The 18,332-nt window shown below is 37.4% G+C and overlaps 1 protein-coding gene across 8 annotated transcripts in view; it reads left to right on the top strand.

Moving 5' to 3' along the window:
- TENT2 (terminal nucleotidyltransferase 2) overlaps positions 1 to 18,332 on the top strand; it is a 41,336-nt gene extending 23,004 nt beyond the window's left edge. For 2 of the 8 annotated variants that reach the window (XM_062019548.1, XM_062019544.1), the window contains 5 exons: positions 2,613 to 2,656; positions 5,916 to 6,028; positions 12,299 to 12,390; positions 15,375 to 15,440; positions 17,189 to 18,332. In XM_062019548.1, coding sequence (XP_061875532.1) covers positions 2,613 to 2,656; positions 5,916 to 6,028; positions 12,299 to 12,390; positions 15,375 to 15,440; positions 17,189 to 17,328 — 455 coding nt within the window. In that variant the 3' untranslated portion in view covers positions 17,329 to 18,332. Of the gene's footprint in view, positions 1 to 2,612; positions 2,657 to 5,891; positions 6,029 to 12,298; positions 12,391 to 15,374; positions 15,455 to 17,188 lie in introns of all 8 variants that reach the window. The other 6 variants (XM_062019547.1, XM_062019541.1, XM_062019549.1 and 3 more) reach the window with 4 other exon arrangements.

The raw sequence follows: 18,332 nt of genomic DNA, 5'->3' as shown, positions 1-18,332 counted from the left end.
AGTAGAGGACTAGGAGGGCATTTTGTGTATATGGGATCCAGTTAGCTGTGTCACTTCTGAATTCTTTGCTCCTGGCACTGTGTGCTTGTTTTAATGCACCATTCATGAGGACAGTAGAACATAAGCTACTCTTTCCAGTGACTATGGGGTTTTTTCCTCTGCACGTACTGTGGTGGAATCCCATAGATTTTTCTGTTTTTGTGGAAAGAAAAATGTGACCAAGTCTGTCACAGCTCTGAAACCATACAGTAGATGACTTCAAGTACTTTGATATAGGTCCTTAATACATACCAGGAGGAAAAAAACATCAGTCAAAACAAAAAATGTTGATTTGGAGGAGATGAAATTACAGTGAACTTAAAAATGCCAAAGTGATTATTAGGTGCAAGACTCAACATCTCAGGAACTAGTAGATGTGAAGATTACTATGCAAAGGTGAAGCACAATGAGGAGAGGGGAAAAAGTATCTTTGCATGGTCTAGCAATTAGTGACTATCATAGTGGCTTGATAAGCATTTAATAGTGTGAAACTTTTAATGGAAACAGGCTTTTTCGATTGGAGATTTATTCTCCATTCTATTCCCTAATCTATTTTCACTGTGTGACAGTTACTCTACAGACTTGCATTGGGTCCTGTGTACAGTCATGGATAGCCAGATACTGAGCTGTGCAATAAAAGCAAGGCACAAAAGAGAAGAGAGTAGGAGTTACAAGGAAGTATAAATGTGTAGGCTTGACAGAATAACAGCCCTGCAAGCATAAAGGCATTTGCTGTAGTCATCTGTAGCAGCTGCCACAGCTGCCTAGGGAAGGGGAAAAATAGTTCACATAATCCTTTTCATGGAAAACTGTGATTAGTAAGCCACCTGGGAAGGATCAACAGTCCGTAAACCAAGGAGGAGCCTTTTACCTGGGCTTCATCAGCCTCTTGTGCTAAAAAAGGGTGAAATGTGAGTTGGATGTGTATCTATCATTAGCTGTTTAGATTCCGATGTTTTATTCATGCAGATTTTAGACTTCCTCCCCACCCCGCCCCTCTGCCCCATTTTCAGTGTATGCATATGATGTTGGTGAAAGTAGCTTGTATCCTAGTCAAAGAATTTCTAATAGAACTTATCTTGGTGTTACTGGGGAGGGAAAAACCCAAAAATGAAACTTTCTTTTTCAGTAAATAGAAATTTGTCTTCACTAGGCAAATTCATTTATTTTGCTACTTAATCAATTTCCATATTCTTATCCACTCGTGGTAATGTCTTTAGATATAAGATTAGTGTGGCTTGAGTTTATTTTGTATATACATCAGTGATTTGTACATGGACTTTTCTCCAGGTAACAAGTCCAACTAGCTTGTACAGTAGGAAAAGGAAAACTCGTGTGGTAAGGGATAACTTTTCCCCTTAACTCCACCCTCATAGTGTAGCACAGAGAGACAGATAAAATATTTTGATTGATTGCATTGCTCAGTTTCTGTTTACCTTTATTTTAATGTGGCAGAAAATTGGAAATTATTCAAGATGTTGCAGAAATAAGATGTTTTTGCATATCTCTAAACACCCATAAAAAATCTTATTAAAGCAACTGTGATCATGTTCTTAGTCCTGCTAGTTAATATAGTACACTTTCTGAAGATATCCCAAGTGTTCTGAGAATTCTGCTGTTCTCAGTCCCTATAGAAGAAAGATTCTGTGTCATCTCTTCCCTTGTGGGACCTTGTCTGAAGGGTGAATTAAGTCCCAAGTCAAAGTCCCATATGTTGGAACTTAACTATTTTCCCTAGTTAATTATGTAGACCAGTTGTTTAAAAAAACATGCTGAAGACATGAGCGTGCTGACAGTTCTGTAGCTGCTTTAAAGCTCGTGAATACTTAATGATTTTTTTTCTGTCTGTCTGTAGGACCACCTCACCTGGGACATACATTTCTTCCCATTATTTTTATCATACAGTAAATGCCCATCGCATACACGATTCTCTTAAAAGTTACAATTGTTTAGTTCATTTTGTGTTTGTTAATATTATTAATGTCTGTATAATCTTTACAACTTGTTTGCTGTTTTGTAGACCAGCTGACAGCATTAGACTATGTATTTAATGGGGATTTTGCTAGCAATGCCTAAGTATGTTGGACATTTAATCCTAGATTACATTTGGAGACTTGGTATGTAATACTTTGCAGCTAAGGGAGGTGTACTTCTACACTATCTGAACACTTCCTGTGTTGTAATAGAATCATATTGTATTTGACGTAGGAAAAAGAAGAGTGAAGCTTTGCTCTTTCCTTTAGTGAATCTACATGAGTTTCTTATAGCCGTGAATTAACATGACTTTTAAAAGTCAAGTCCTACCCAGCTGCTGCAGAATTTTTCACATCTTTGACAACAAGTAGTGTCTCCAAAACAACTTCCTTTAACTGAATTAGCTTTTTACACTACTACATACAAAATCTAGTAATAGATCTGCTGAATAATTTTTATTTTACAAAACACACGAAAGTGAAGTTCTTTATAGATACTTTTAAGATGGAATTTCATTTTAACTGTTTGGTATAGTTGATATGATACTGTTTCCTATGAATTACCTGAATCACAGCAACTTTAAACTTTTCTTTTTATAGCCCTACCTGAACCCATCCTTCCATCCCTCCAAAAAAATTACCCAGTAAGTGGTTTTTTTATGAATTTACTACATTATGTGTTTATGAAGCTGCTTATCTAAAATACATTAATTCTTCATTACCTCTAATGGATTAAGTTAAACAGAAGTCTGTAAGCCTGGTCATTGATGCACTAATCATAAGCACAGAAAAGGTTATTTGTTGCTCTCAGTAATTTTAAGTGGAAACAGTCTGTTATATGCGAGAAGATTTCACACAGGGGTGGAAAGGAGTGCTAATGAGAAACTCATTAACTGCTAAACTCATTATTTTTATGTTGGTCTGAATATATCCCTGTGTCATCTGTGACTTTCTAATTATTCTTTCTTAATATGTCAGTAGTGTTTTTTCCATCCAGCTTCAGTGTTGCAGAATTCCATGTCTTTCAACGGCTGTTGAGTTGCCTGATATTTTGGGGTATAGAGAATGAATTATGTGTGTTTACTACAGAAACTTTTGAAACCTCACAAAACTGGGCTTCAGTCCAAGAAGATAACACCCTTTTTGGAACTTGCAGTTATGTCTGGATCATACTGTGTTGATTTCCAGAGAACTCTGTGAATCAGTACACTTTGGTCCTCTGCAAAATTAGGACTGTTATTAGTGAGACTTAATCTAAGGAAGATAACTGAGAAGTAAGAGCTAGCCCCCTAAATATTTGTCTGGGAACAAAGGAGCTATTTCTGAGTTCACAGTTTTAATTTGTGAGTTTTTTACAGAAATTCCTCCATTCCTTCCTCCTTACCTTTCCTCTCATGTGTCACTGCTTAAATTTTTCTCTACTCCCAGTTGCTGTAGTTCAATGTCCCTGCGTATATATGTGCTTGTTGTACTGCTGCTGCTAATTGTGCTGAGGGTAGTATCAGAAAGCCATTCTTTCTTTTGTGTATGTTTCTTACAATGCTGAAGTGGGAATATTTGATGGCACCATACATCAGGATGAAAATACTACAGTGTCAGCCATTTTGGGTTATTAGGATAATCAAGATGCAGAAGAAAGCTTAGAGCTGTAGTACACTGATATATCCTGCACACTATTTTGTAAGCCTACTTAGACATACTTTTGCTACATTTTTATGGTCTCTTTTTTTGTTCCCTGATTTTTGGTTGTACTCTAAGCCTTCTAATTTCTTCACTGTTTGTACTCAAAAGCGTTTCAAACTCTTTCATTTCTTGTAAACTCAGCTTTATCAGATGGGGGTTTTGAACTGATAAATTTGCTAATTATGTTTTAATTAACTTAAATTTGAGTTGCTAATAGTACATACACTGTAGTATTTTAAGATGTGTAGCATGTAATTCAAAGAAAACAACTGCAAGAATTTGTAATTTTGGGCTCCTTTGTAATAATGATGCAAACATTTTTACTTGTAGTATTTGACCTTCAGAGCACTATAAAGATATTAATGGCTTAAATACCATAAGCTGAAAAATCTAACACATTTGTACTAAATGCAAGGTTTTATCTTGTGTCTTGTGAAAGTGGTAAGTGGGTTCCTGTTTTTCTAGAACACTGCTGTAAGAATAGCATTTTTTACCCTGCTTCAGCATAGATTTTTTTGTTGTTGTTAATTAACTCAGCTTTTGAGGGATTTTGGGAACTTAGCAATAAGTCTATTAACTTCACTTACTCTATTTCAATTCATCTTCAGTCAGCTCAGTGTAGGCTACTTAATCAGCTTCTGTTCATGTGGTTTTTACAAGCATGTAAATGCAAGTCCAGTTCAGTTCTCCCTTGTTAAAGTTCTTCAGCAAACAGAACACAAGGGGTGGTGTTGGACACTCCTGTGCAAGATGATTCTGCTTGAGCTCAGGGGAGTAACTATCTAGTATCCAGCAGAAGAGCACAAGAGAAATTGACTCATCCCTGGAAAGGTCATGGAACAACTCATCCTGAATGTCATCAGTAAACATAAGAAGGAAAAGATGGTTATCAGGGGGAGTCAACACAGATTCGCCAAGGGGAAATCCTGATGACTAACGTGATAGCCTTCTATGAGTGCGTAAACATCTGGCTAGATGAGGGGAGAGCAGCGAGTGTCATCTACCTTGACTTCAGCAAGGCCTTTTACACCATCTCCCATTACATCCTCATCAGAAGGCTCAGGCAGTGTGGCTTTGAGTGGACGGTGAGGTGGATCAAGAACGGGCTGAATGACAAAGCCCAGAGGGTGATGATCAATGGCACAGAATGGAGTTGGAGGCCTGTGGCCAGTGGAGTTCCTCAGGGATCAGTTCTGGGGCCAGTCTTGTTCAACTTATTCATCAGCAACCTGGATGAGGGGACAGAGTGTACCCTCAGCAAGTTGGCTGATGACACCAAACTGGGAGGACTGGCTGATTCCCCAGAAGGCCGTGCTGCCACTCAGCGGGATCTCGACCGACCTGAGAGTTGGGCAGAGAGGAACCTGATGAGGTTCAACAAGGACAAGTGCAGAGTCCTTCATCTGGTGAGCAACAACCCCGTGCACCAGTACAGGCTGGGGATTGACCTGCAGGAGAGCAGCTCTGCAGAGAGAGACCTGGGAGTGCTGGTTGACAATAAACTAACCATGAGCCAGCAATGTGCCCTCGTGGCCAGCAGGTCAAGGGAGGTTCTTCTCCCTCTCTACTCTGCCCTGGTGAGGCCTCATCTGGAGTCCTGGGTCCAGTTCTGGGCTCCTCATCTCAAGAGGGACAGAGAACTTCTGGAGAGAGTCCAGCACAGGGCCACCAAGATGATCAGGGGACTGGAACATCTTTCATACAAGGAAAGACTGCAGGAACTGAGGCTGTTTAGTCTAGAAAAGAGGAGACTGAGCGGGGATCTTATTAACATTTACAAATATCTAAAGGGTGGATGTCAGGAGGTTGGGACATCCCGAGGTGGAACACAAAAAGTTCCACTTAAATGTAAGAAAAAACTATTTCACTGTGAGGATGACAGAGCAGTGGAACAGGCTGCCCAGGGAGGGTGTGGAGTCTCCTTCCTTGGAAGTCTTCAAGACATGTTCCTTTGTGACCTGATCTAGGTGGACCTGCTTCTGCAGGAGGGTTGGACTAGATGATCTCTAAAGGTACCTTCCAGCCCTGCCATTCTACGATTCTATAATTCCTTTGCTTGTAAGTTGTCCTTGAACTTCAAATAAGTAAATGACAGACAGCTTTTTTACTGTAAAAAATATATGCACCTAGATTAGAACTCTGTGTGTGTGTATATGTGTGTATATATATATATACTCTATGATTTTATTTTGACAGGAATCTTTTGATCCTTCTATGCAGCTGCAGTTTGTTCATCGAGCTCCACGTATCATTCCCCCTTACCAGTCAAAAAATGCATCAAGCCTTGGAGATTTGCTAATAGGCTTCTTTGAATATTATGCCACAGAATTTGAGTAAGTAATAAGCTCATCTTAGTGTTTAGAATATATAAAACTAAGATTAAGTCTATTCAATGTATCAACACTTTATAACCCTTGAAGAGAAAGAGTAGCAGTAATGCAGGAGCTGTAACTGACAGAGAGGACATGGGGGAAAAAACTAAGGGACAACAGGAATGTTAATGAACAGTTTCTGACAGGATTTGCTTAGCCAACCATCCTAACTTGTAAAATAGCTACTGGAAGTTAGAGCTTTGTCCTTTCAAAATGGATGGATTTTGTTATATTACACTATTCTAAAACGGCCTGTCCATATGTGAGAAAGATCTGTTCTCTGTAGTTGTAGTTTAAGGTATTGATTGTGGTATAAATTATTTGAACCTTAACAGCCTCACTTGTCTTCTGTCAGTCCGAGTCAATGGAGGTAACTGAGCAGGTGACTATAGTATACATCAATATAGGCTGCACTTAGTGAAAAATTCTCCCATATAGAATTGGTTTGCTAGAGTCTGAGTTTAATTTTGACACCTGGACTTTCTTGTAGAAGGAGAAGCTAAAGTTTTGAGGATATCAGAGAAAGCTGTAGATTATGAGTATTTTGCCAACTTGTCACTCAATTTCTTAGAAGCAGTGCTCACTTTTAAAACATACCAAATGTTGTATTTCAATAAGCTTAAAGATCTTCTGAAGACCCTATTTCTAAGGTAGTTAGTTCATATGTGTTGCTGTTGTGTGTATGTGCATCATATCCATTTCCTGGAAGGAGAACAAAGTGTGTAACTGCTGGATAAACATTATAATTTTTGAAGTGTTCATATTTTACTTCATCGTAAGAGGTAGATAATTCTCTGGAGACTTTCAAAACCTGCCTAGATGAGTTCCTGTGTGACCTACTCTAGGTGGTCCTGCCCTGGCAGAGTGGTTGGACTAGATGATCTTTCAAGATCCCTTCCAACCCTTCAGATTCTGTGAAGATTCTGAGAAATCCTTCAAAGAAAATATTGCTAGGCTGTGCACCGCATGTGGAATATGTAATCTAAATCCATATGTGTCTATTTGTGAAGTAATTGCACTTTGTGCATGCTTAAGCCTGCTTCTGAGAGATTGTTCATGTAAAGGATTTTCCTTCAATGATCTCTGCAGATGAGGTCTCCTGTCCTAAAGTTTCTCCCAAGTACATGTCTTTTCACTGGCAAGGTGCTATTTGCTACACAGGTAAAACAGAAAACACTGCTGGAGGGAATGTCAAGTTCTTTGTTTATATGAGACGCTAGATACATCCTTCGCTACTTGTCTGTGTAACGAGCTGTTAGTGTACTCCTATGTGGAAGTAAATATCTTTTCCACCATGGAAGACGTTTCAGGTTTGCCTATACAAACCAGCAGAGATGATCGTGTCCAAATGCAGGAAAACTAGCTAATTGGACTTTATTTTTCTTGTGAGCATAGTTGACAGCTATTTTCTGCATAAGCCAGTATCTGCTCCAGGAAGAAGGATAAAATTTTGTCTGCTGTTAGACACACAGGCTATACTAAGAATACGAAGACTAAAAATGCTGCTAAATCAGTACTTGAACTGATGATAATCCCTGAATATTAGTTTTCTTGATAATCATAAGTGAGGAAAAAATATTACCTAAACTTCATCACAGAGGCACACGGCAGCTTCTTGTTAAAACAAAGCTTGAAAGAGCGGACAATGAGGATGCGATACTTGCTGACGTCAAGGGAAGAAAAGGGTTTTTAAAATCAACGAGCCAAACAAAAAAGGAATACCTGGCTTGTTTTTCCAGTTGTTAGTACCTGTTAGATATTTAAAATTTTGACAGATGATAACCTTTTTTTGAAGAAACCTGAAAACAAAACCAAAACCCTGTAAAAATATGCTTTTGAATTTCTAAGTTGAAAATGTTACATATCTGAGAAGTCTTATCAGGAAATGAGGTGCCTAATGAAGCAACCTTTATTATTTTTAACTCTTCCTGCTATAGAAATAAAACTTAATGAGAGGTGCTGTTTACTTGACCACCTGTGGATCCCTGGCAGCTATAGACACTGTGTGAAAGCAACAGGTGGCGTGTCTCAACTACTAACATTCCATATAGTTTCATAAAACCTGGTAATTGACTGGGGGAGAGAAACCCAAACTAATCCCCATGTTGGGGGGAAAAGGGGCAGAACATGGTGTTTAAACATTTTTGTGTATGTGATAGCCATCCTGTGAGAATATGTGCAGTGTCACACTATTCACAATATCTGTTGTCTTTGCTTTGAGGCTGGCAACAGAAACAATGTTATAGATAGGAATGAGGACAAGAGTTGAAATACACACAGTACAAGGCTCTGTTAGTGCTGCCTTTCATGGGAGAACTAGTATTTTACTCCTGAATATGTTGAGTATTTTCATTGTTATATCAGTGTCTTTTTCAATGTTTGCTCTCCATGTAAAACACTTAACTACTGTTTTTATGCACTAAAATCTTTGAGATTATATTTCATATGCAGTGGTTATTTTATTACTATTGTTTAAATGACTTATACACTGCCAGTGAACTTTCATTATTGAACTGCAATGTGTTTGATAGAAAAACTACTAAAAAGAATACTACTCCAGTTTTCATAAAAGTGACTTTTGTAGATTCCTGTCTGTGGAGTAGGACACAACACTAGCAGGTTTAATACACCGAACCTGTTTTGCTGAAAGAACAGCATGAAGTCAAGAATCAGGTCATGTGTGAAGATAATAATTCTGGACAGAATGAGTCATTGACTCCACCTACCTGGAATGCTTAACTGATCAAATATTTCACATGTACCAATCAGAAAGTTAAAGGTGATGGTTTAAACTTCACCCTCAGTATAGCAAAGGCCAGTAGGTATTTCAGTTAAAATCTGTGTTTTATTTTACTTGGTGTAGTAAATAATGTTTTAAGGGCAGGATGGGCCCAAAGGAAGAAATAAGAGCCCTACATTCTGTGCTGCCATGAATAAGTTGTTCTCCTTGCACTCTGTTCTGGGTGGTTTATTTCCCGTATGCTTTTAATCTTCTTTGTTCATTTAGACTATGAACTGTTTCAGAAAAAATACTGATTACCGTGTATTTATACAGTGTCCATTCCACAGTCCTACTCAGGGATTTTCAGTGTGTAAGACGTAATTTTTATCCTCCTTCATGAATTCTCAGAAGTGTGGTTTGGAAATTGCTGCATATATGGCACAGAATCTTCACAGAATCTTAAGGGCTGGAAGGGACTCCAAAAGATCATCCAGTTCAAATCCCCCTGCCAGAGCAGGACCACCTAGAGTAGGTCACACAGGAACTCATCCAGGTGGGTTTTAAATGCACATATGGCAAAGCTTGATTTGCCAACATGGTTGTATTATTAGCTTACCATAAGAGGTTAAGCCTGCATAATCTTTCTCATGTTACAGCTTGCTAAAAGTATGCTTATAACTCCATTTTAACTTTTAAGTATTTCAGACTATCAAAGGTCTCCTGATCACGCAGTCAACGTGACCAAGTGAAAAATGTATGGAGGTGTTCTCAAAAGAAAGCATTTGGAAACTGGTCCATGTTTACCAGGCCCTCTGAAGAGAGTGTCTGATTTCGTTTTTGCAATTGTGAGTGAAGGCAGCAGGTTTTCTCTTGGCTGTCTCTCTACGGAGCAAGACCTTGAAGCAAGGCCTTGCTCCCCTTAAGTTCATACTACCCAGAGATTGTCCTTTGGGATTGTACTTATTTTAAATGTGTTGTTTCAAGTTATGTAGCTGTTGTTTAGGATCATTCACTGATTAATTTGTGTTTGGTGGACATGATAAAAGATTGGTTACATTGTCATGGCAAAAAATACAGGTGCTCGTGTCTCCTTTCAGGGTAGAATTGGTCAGGTAACAAAGGGATAATTTTTTTAATAGTCAATTAAATATGTTTAGCATTTGTACCCATCTTCATGTATTTATGCAAGTGTTTTTGACTAGTAAGAATGCTCTGGGAAATACAAGCTTTTTAATCTATTTATAGTGTATTTATACATTTTACATGTGGAAATGCCTGGTCTTTTTCTTTCAAATTATTACCTACTCCATGAGGAGCACATATGTGAGCAGTGACATGAGGAATAACTGATAGTTGAAGTAGCTGTTTAAATGGTTAATGTTAACCTACAGATTGAAAGTGTCTATGCAGTGAATATTTGCTTGGTGTTGGCAATAATGAGGTTACTGCGTGCAAGCTAAAAAAGTTAATACATCATTTGCTATCAGTAATTCATTTCTAACTCAGGCTGATTTTGCTACCTGATTTTTGTCAGGGTTAGTGAAGGTTTAAGGAGACTGTTGGATAAAGTAGTAATTTTCAAATTTAAACAAAAGGGTTTTTTTAAATCTAAAAATGATACTTTTTTGGGGTTTTATGCTAAAATAATGTATTATACACACTTCCCCCCCCCCCCCCCCTTCCCCAGTGAAGTATAACCTAGGAAAAAAAAGAGATCAAGAGAGGAATTACAGATTGGAACTGAAACAATAACTCCTGGCTTAACCAAGCACAGATCAAATACTTTGTTACATGACTTTTTTGTTTTCTCTCTCACTGGCCTGCATATCTCTGATTTTTAAATAAGCTTTTAAAACAGGAGAGTTGACCTGCCAGCTTCTGTTTGTGACCAATCTACTGGAGCTGCAGTTTAAGTTTCTTTGATGCACTAGTCAGATGCTTTTTCTCTTGTCTTTTTTTATGCGGTTTTTGAGCGGTTCATCTAAATTTCTTGTTAAGCTTGTGTGGAGGGCAGTTCATTAAAAAGACTAGATAGTTAAAATATTTGGTGCTTCACGATGTCTCTAATTCTTGCAAAAGTAGTCTGCTAAAGAATTAAGGAGTGGGAGAGTGATGGGTTAGAATGAAAGCTTTAGTTGTGAGAAATCATCGTCACTTCGTACTAATTTTCTAAAGAATATATCAAGAGAAATCTAAATATACACAGCAGTGGGTGAATAAATAATCTGAGGTATCCTAAACTATGTTTCATATGCTCTGTCCTGTGTCTTTGAGATAGGACTATTCATATTCTTAAATGGAAGACTAATGTAAGTGTTCTGTGAAAGTACAGTTATTCAAACAGCTGACATTCCTAAGTAGTTTTAATCATGAGTTGTATCCATGATAATCTGTAGAACTGCAGGCATGGATTTTTAGCTGATGTAAACTGCCTTATCACCACCAAGAGTGGAGTTATGACATCTGATCTGTGGCCTAGGGACAACAGAGCTCTTCCAAATTTAACCGATGAATTATAGACCATATTTTGATTTGCAGTTGATATTTACAGATTAACTGCAGGTGATCAATGCACACAGCCAAGCTCCTTTCTCTTTGCATTGTATCAAAAGATTAATTCAGGCAGGAGATCACGTCAAGTGTACATCACACTGGTACAGCTGGCAGCACACTGTGCAGCTATTTGTAAGCCAGATTTAGTCAGGGCCTGTGGTGATACTGATGTTTTGCTGATATGGCCGTTCCTTGGTTTAGTTAAGAGCAGTTGAAAACTGGCTGTGTAGGAGTGTAAAACTGAAAGTGATGGCTTTGGCTTCTGTTGTGTTTGGCACATTGTTGTGCCAAGCATCTTTATGATGGCACATTGTAAAGATTGCCCTGTGAACTGCCTGCTGTTGCTGGTCCAGTGTGTGGTCATTTCCTGTGGTTTTGTGGTTGTAAAATTGTGTGCAGAAAGTGGTAGAATATCTTCAAACACACAATTGAATTGTTGCTCTGTTGTTGCACTTGCAGGAGATCTAAAATTCAGCATATACAGTTCTTCTGGTCTTCAAGGAAGCTATCTTACTTTTTAATAGAATGTAGTATGTGACTTTGTCTGCACTTAAACTCCTTACATTCCTTTTCTCCCCACAGAAGATTCTGAATCATAGGTTTGAGACTATAATTTCTATTGAACTTATATACAAACTTGTATAAATGTAGGTGTACATATTCAAATTGACGCATTCTTTTTTGAAAATGTGTTCTATCATGAACATGTGTTACTTTTGGATACCCGTGACCTTCTGTTTTGCAGATGTTTTCATAAATAAGCTTGTGTTTGTGGTAAACCTTTATTGTTTCCTACCCATAATTCCTCATTTTTAATCTAGTGAATGATGAAGGTCGGACTGTTACACTAAATTACTCATTATTCTAAAGTATTGTGTGATCCTTTAATGTAGGCTGATATTACTAATTTATAATCAAAAGTTTAAAGTTCTGCAAATTGTTTTTGTTTTCACTAGTTGGAGCCATCAAATGATTTCCGTTCGTGAGGCCAAAGCTCTTCCAAGACCGGATGGTATTGAATGGAGAAACAAATTTATTTGTGTAGAAGGTAAGATGTAAAACTGCTTTATAATTTCTTAATGTTAAGACACTAAATACATGAATGTCAATTCGACTTTACCTTGGTTCTTTTTTAATAGTGCACACTTAATATATTTATGTAGAAAATTCTATTTAACCAGTGTACATAGTTTGGAAACAGTCCTGCCTAAAACATTTGAGAAGGAAGCTTTAAGGTCTATAGTGTTTAAAAATAGTTCTCCTGACCTTTTCTTCAAGAGCACTTGTTGCCCTGTTATTTTTGGAATGGGGATTGGGACTTTGACAAGGAACGGTCTATATGACAGTAATGTATATTTTCCTGCTCTGCAAAAATAGCTGTCAATTTTGCCAAGACTGAGCTTCTGATAGAACACAGCAGGCACATGCTGAGATTACTCTCTGAGAATATTCTTTGTTCTAGAAATGCTGGGGCACCTGAAGTCCTAGCAGTGGCTAGATTATGTGTGTGTTGATCTCCTTGTGGCTGCTATTTTTGGCTGGCATGCAAATGTGTAGTTTCTGCAGAGAAACTGGAGGGTACACCCAGGCTACCTTTCGGAGTTTCAGGTCTCAGCCTTAGTGCAGGCTGAACTGGACAGTAGCACTAAACAGGGAATCTGCTTCATGTTGTCATAGTGCAGGTGAAGAGGAATTGGTTAACAAGCAACCAGGGTGGAATACACCAGAATTAGAAATATGTGGTTTGGGACACTGAGGTGAAGAGGGAAGGTTTGAAATTGGAGAGGTGGCCTGGGCCACAGCAGTAAACAAATGGAGGCTGTCAGGATCAGGAAATCAAGGAGTGAAGCTTTAGGATAAAAGAGAAGTAGAACATGGACAGGAGTCAAATGGTATCGAAAGAGTTCTTAAGAGACTGGGGAAATTTTGCTTGGGAGGAGGAGGATAGGGCAGAAGTCCTGTGACTGGATAGACATTCCTCAAGATTGCTGGGGGTGGGAGTGCACCCACGTGTGTATGTACATAACCTCCTGCATTTGTGCTGAGAATAATAACCTGCCGTTGAAGTTAGTTATTCTAGTCCCAGAGCTCACTAACTTGGCCATAATCATATGGATGGCAGCGTAAAGAGGCTCTTGTTCTTTATTTGTCTTTTTGGGATGAAAATTAACTGCAAGTCGTTGGGTAAAAAATAGACAGAAAGCCGACTGCGCCCTTGACTCTGCAGTCTCAGAGACTGTGAGAATTAGAGTATCTGCACAGCTGAAATGATTTGAGATAGCGCAGGGCAGGCTTTGCCAAGGCTCTGGTCTGAATGTGGGATGTAGGAATGATGAGCAGCTGTGTCTGCTGCTGTCACATGACATTAATCCACTGTGTTGCAGGGAGCGTGCTGTGTGTTTCAAGCTCCTGGTTTTTCTTATGACATGACAGCGTGGTTCAATAATTAGGTTTCCTTTCTATCAAAGTACCAGCGTACAAAACAACTGCTTCAGAACCTGATTAAATGGTCTTGATTACATTCAGTTAGTCTTAAAGAGTATGTTTTGGATTCTGTTAAAAACCCCAGATTTTCTGTCGGTGGCACACCTCATTCCTTCCTGTTACAATGTATTTCAAGCCTTACACTGAGTGGTTTCTAGAACTCAAATACCAAGTTTTTACTTGTAGTCTGGAAGGTAAAAGCTGTCTATTTCAACTCAAAGTAGGCTTCATGTTTATAACAGCTGTTAAGCCAAAATACCCTAACAAAGTATGTAGATAAACTTCTATGCACTGTGAGAAGGTTTTAAAAGCTAGCTAGTCATGTCAACTTATTTTAGTTTCCAAGTCTTTGTCAGATTTTCCAGCTGTCAGACTAAAATTTCAGTAATAGGTATTGTTGCAAATTTTTTTAATATTTTAAATGTATTTGTTCATATATTACACAAAGTCTATGCCTGCAAGTTGCTATAATTTGGCATATTTTTGCCAAATTTAGGTTTGCCCGTATTTAGGTTTGCTCAAAGGAAAAAAATGCATGCTGTTTTAATTTGTATTGGCCTTAAGACAGATTCTCTCTTGTATTTCTGCTGTTAGGGAGAAGAATATGGTGGAGATGCTCTTTTCAAACAGTTTAAAATCTGTCAGGCTATTACCATTATGGGCATACAGAGAATACTGCTTTTAGCAAATGTTTGTGAATATTCTGTGTCAGAAGCTCCAAATTGCTAGCACCTGTTCTGGTTTCAGTTTAAATCTTGCCTATATCAAATAATATCAGTGTCCTGTTGAAAAAGACACAGTTTGTAAAAGGTAGAAATGTAGAAGTTTTGTGGGACAATTTAAATTCATTTACAGGAACTGGCTCAGAAGCCATCTAAGCTACATCTGATGTATGCTTGTACTTTTAAATCTTTCAGATCTACACATTAGAAATACTTGTAAAAATAATTCCATGGGGCTTGGGTTGCAGCAGGTCTGAAGTTTTATGACTTTTTGTATTTTCACATGGAAAGGTGATCCCTTTTATGCTATCTCTCCAGCGTCAGTATGGAAGTTGAGACGTTGTGTTACTTTCTTTTCTTTTAGTGTTCCTGTCTCTCTGTCTGGGCAAAATAACTTACGAGCTACCAGAGTACCTTTTTCCTTCTGGCAGTTTCAGAAGATTGTACAATTTTGCTCTTATTGCTTTAAAAAATACATATATGTTGATTCAACATAAAGTACATGAAGGTCTTAGCCTTAAAGAAACAGCACCGTGTTTAAAGACACACAAAAGAAATGCTGTACTGCTTTACATGGTAAGGGATGCACAATTTTTAGTGCTAATATGTCACTGTAGCACTTCTATGGACTACACAGCATTCTTTAATGCTATGTTCAGGGTTTCAGCCTTTTCTTGAATGGATGTCGTGGAATCAGCCACTCAAAATACTCTTGGGAAGCACTGATATGTTGACCCTTCTGGATTTTTTCTGATTACCTGCTCATTGAAGATAGCCTAGCTGTAAATTCTTCTAACACTTTTAATGTTTATGTTTGATCTTGCAGAACCCTTTGATGGGACAAACACTGCTAGAGCTGTACATGAAAAGCAGAAATTCAATATTATCAAAGGTGAATTTCTGAAGGTAAAAAAATCTCATTTAATTTTTCCAGTCATTTTGCTTTTCAAGATAGTTGTACAAATACTTTTTGTTGAACCTGCCTGTTTTCTGCTGTTTGTGTCATAAATATTTTTGTCCTTCGTACTATATAAATAATAGAAAAGTTTGGGGTTTTTTTAGTTACAGAAATAACTTAGTAAGAGTATATATTAAGGCTGATGCTTAATGACAGATATTAAGTTGAAATGAGTACTTGAAACAGTAAACCCTTCTTCTTAGATTTTCTTTTGTGTGTAAAATTCTGAGGATGGTTAGTAGTTTTAGAGTTACAGATTTGCATTTATTATTTCTTCTTACATTAATCTGGCTGATAATGCTTTTTACTTCTCACTATCTCTTCTTAATAAATATCACCACCAATGGTTGTTTGCTGTTTGTTGACAACCAAATTAAACTGATACTCTTCTTTAGGGTGTTCACTCTCATAATTTTAGAACATGATTGGTTCAAACTGGAGCTTTCACTGTTCCAGTCAGTGGAGGAGGCAAAGACACTTTGAAGCCAGTGAAGACTTAGGCCTTGGTAAAACATAATTTTTCTAAAAATTCATGCTACCAAGTGTGTTTTGTGCATGTCGCCTATCACAGACATTGTATCTGGAATTGCAGGTCAAGTCCTAGATCTCTGAGATTCTCAGAACTGTGACTATTCGTAATGTAGTTACAGCTAGGGACTGGTGCACAGAACTGCTTTCCCATATTAGGCTGTCATTGGAGGCTCTTGTTTACAGCAGTTAATCAGATCCTTAAATATCTTGGGCTTCTCCAGCAAAAAGGAAATCAATGCCACATACTTGTAATAGAAGAAATGCTATAAGGTGTTGTCTTAGCCATAAAAGGATAACTTTCTTGCTATGTCATTATGTTCAGAAATTAGGTTCAGTCTTACTGTTCTCTGTGATCACAGTGAACTTATTTTTCAGAGTTTTCAATTGAAAAATTGTTTTCAAAGCTTTGTGGTCTTCAGAAAAAAAAAGTAAAAATAGTTGTTTAATGTCTGCTGTCTGGAAGCCTATATAGTAAAGCGTTGTTTATGATCCTGAGAAAGTTTCCTCTTTTGTAGAAACTGCAAGAAACGGCAGTTGCTTGAAACTGCAAGTACTTATTGATGTCTTCACTGGTTTTTATTCGAAGAAGCCTGAGAAATCTGTTTGTCTAATTGCCCTTGAGAGATTATTCTTACTGTGGTTTTCATTACACATTGTGGTTTAAACTAATTCAGTGTAAAGACAAAAGGGTCACTGCAGTTATTTGCAGGTTCACAGCTTAACAGATGTGTCCTGGAATTCACAGTAGAATACATAAGAAAATTGAAATAACCTGTTTTACAGACACAATTTAGATCTGGAATGTCATAATATAACATCTCATATCAGGAATTTTGACATGAGTGAATTTGAGACAATTATTTTGCAGTCAGAATATCAGTGCAGTGCTTCAATAATGTTAATATCTCAGTCTCCACAAATAACACTCTCTTCTTGAAAGGCTGTACCTTCCTCAACAGTTCATTGCATTTTGTGTACCTTTTGTATTTTTTTCTTCCTTTAAAAAAAAACAAACCTCCTCTCTTTTCAAGAAGGGGAAAATATCCTCCTTATTTTCATGGATGTGTGAGGCTTACTGCTTACAATGACATTGAAGTATTAATGGCAAAGATTATTTAGCCTTTTAAATCTTCATACTTTTTTCCCCACAGTCTTGGCAGGTATTACAAGACAAGAAAGACCTGAACTGTATATTACCTGTAAGAGCCATACAGAACAGATAACCAACTTCTTTCACTTCTTGTTGGATCCTGCTGAAATAAGGAACAGTATCAAAATCAAGAGGCAATGAGTTACTCCAAGTTTTCTTACAACATGTTTTTCTCCATAAACTTTTGTTAAGGAAATGTTTATAAGAAAGATTGTGTTTTTTATTATGAATATTTGTTAATACAGCTGTTCATTCAAAGATCAAGCTTTTTGAAAATGCATACCTTGTTGATTTAGAAGAAACTTAAACAAGAAACCACATGAGTAAGTCCATTTTAAGGGAAGTATGGGAACATACTGACTTGCTGTTACCATAATACATGTAATCACTAACTCAGACACATTTAACCACGAAATGAAGACATTCAGAGCTAAGCAATGTGCAAGTCTGACTGTATCCATAAGACATTGCTCAAAGCACCCACCTCTTGATGGATTAAAAGACCCTGTGCTTTACCTCTGCTTAATTGCAGTAAGCACTTGTGCTGCACTTGGCACTTTACAGGTTCATTTCCCTTTTATGTGGAACAACAATTTATTAAAATTAAGGTAATAAGGTAATATACATAAATGCTTTGTATTTACATCAAGGTAGGTAAGATATTTTTAGTACTTCCTTTTGTATTTGAAGTATTAGTGATATCTGCTTTGGAAATAAAAAAAAACCCAAAAAAATACATCAAACAGAACTCTAAACCACAAATCCACCCAACTCCACAACAAAAAAGCCACCCACAAAAGCACACACCCCTCCCCTACAAAATAAAACCCAAACCAACCAAAACCAAAACCCCACTGATACAATAAGGTGGACATCTGTGTTGATTTATGTAAATATTTGTAAATTGGCCAGCTACATTAAATTTAGATAGGTAGTCGTGAAAATTTTAGCTTTTCCAAGAAGAAAGTTGAGTCATCTTTTAGACATACTGTAGCACAATTTGTACCTCTCAATGTTTGTTATTCAAGGCTAATTCATTGTCAAAACTACTTACCATAGATGTCAAATTAATATTTTCTTTTTTTAATTTTATTATTTTGTGTAGTGTCTGGTGAAATAAAAGTTTATATGTGGAAGATGCAGCT

This window comes from Colius striatus, chromosome Z, assembly GCF_028858725.1.
Source record: "Colius striatus isolate bColStr4 chromosome Z, bColStr4.1.hap1, whole genome shotgun sequence".
Classification (NCBI taxonomy): domain Eukaryota; kingdom Metazoa; phylum Chordata; class Aves; order Coliiformes; family Coliidae; genus Colius; species Colius striatus.
The sequence above is the reverse complement of the archived record's forward strand: the minus strand, read 5'-3'. Positions and strand labels throughout refer to the sequence as shown.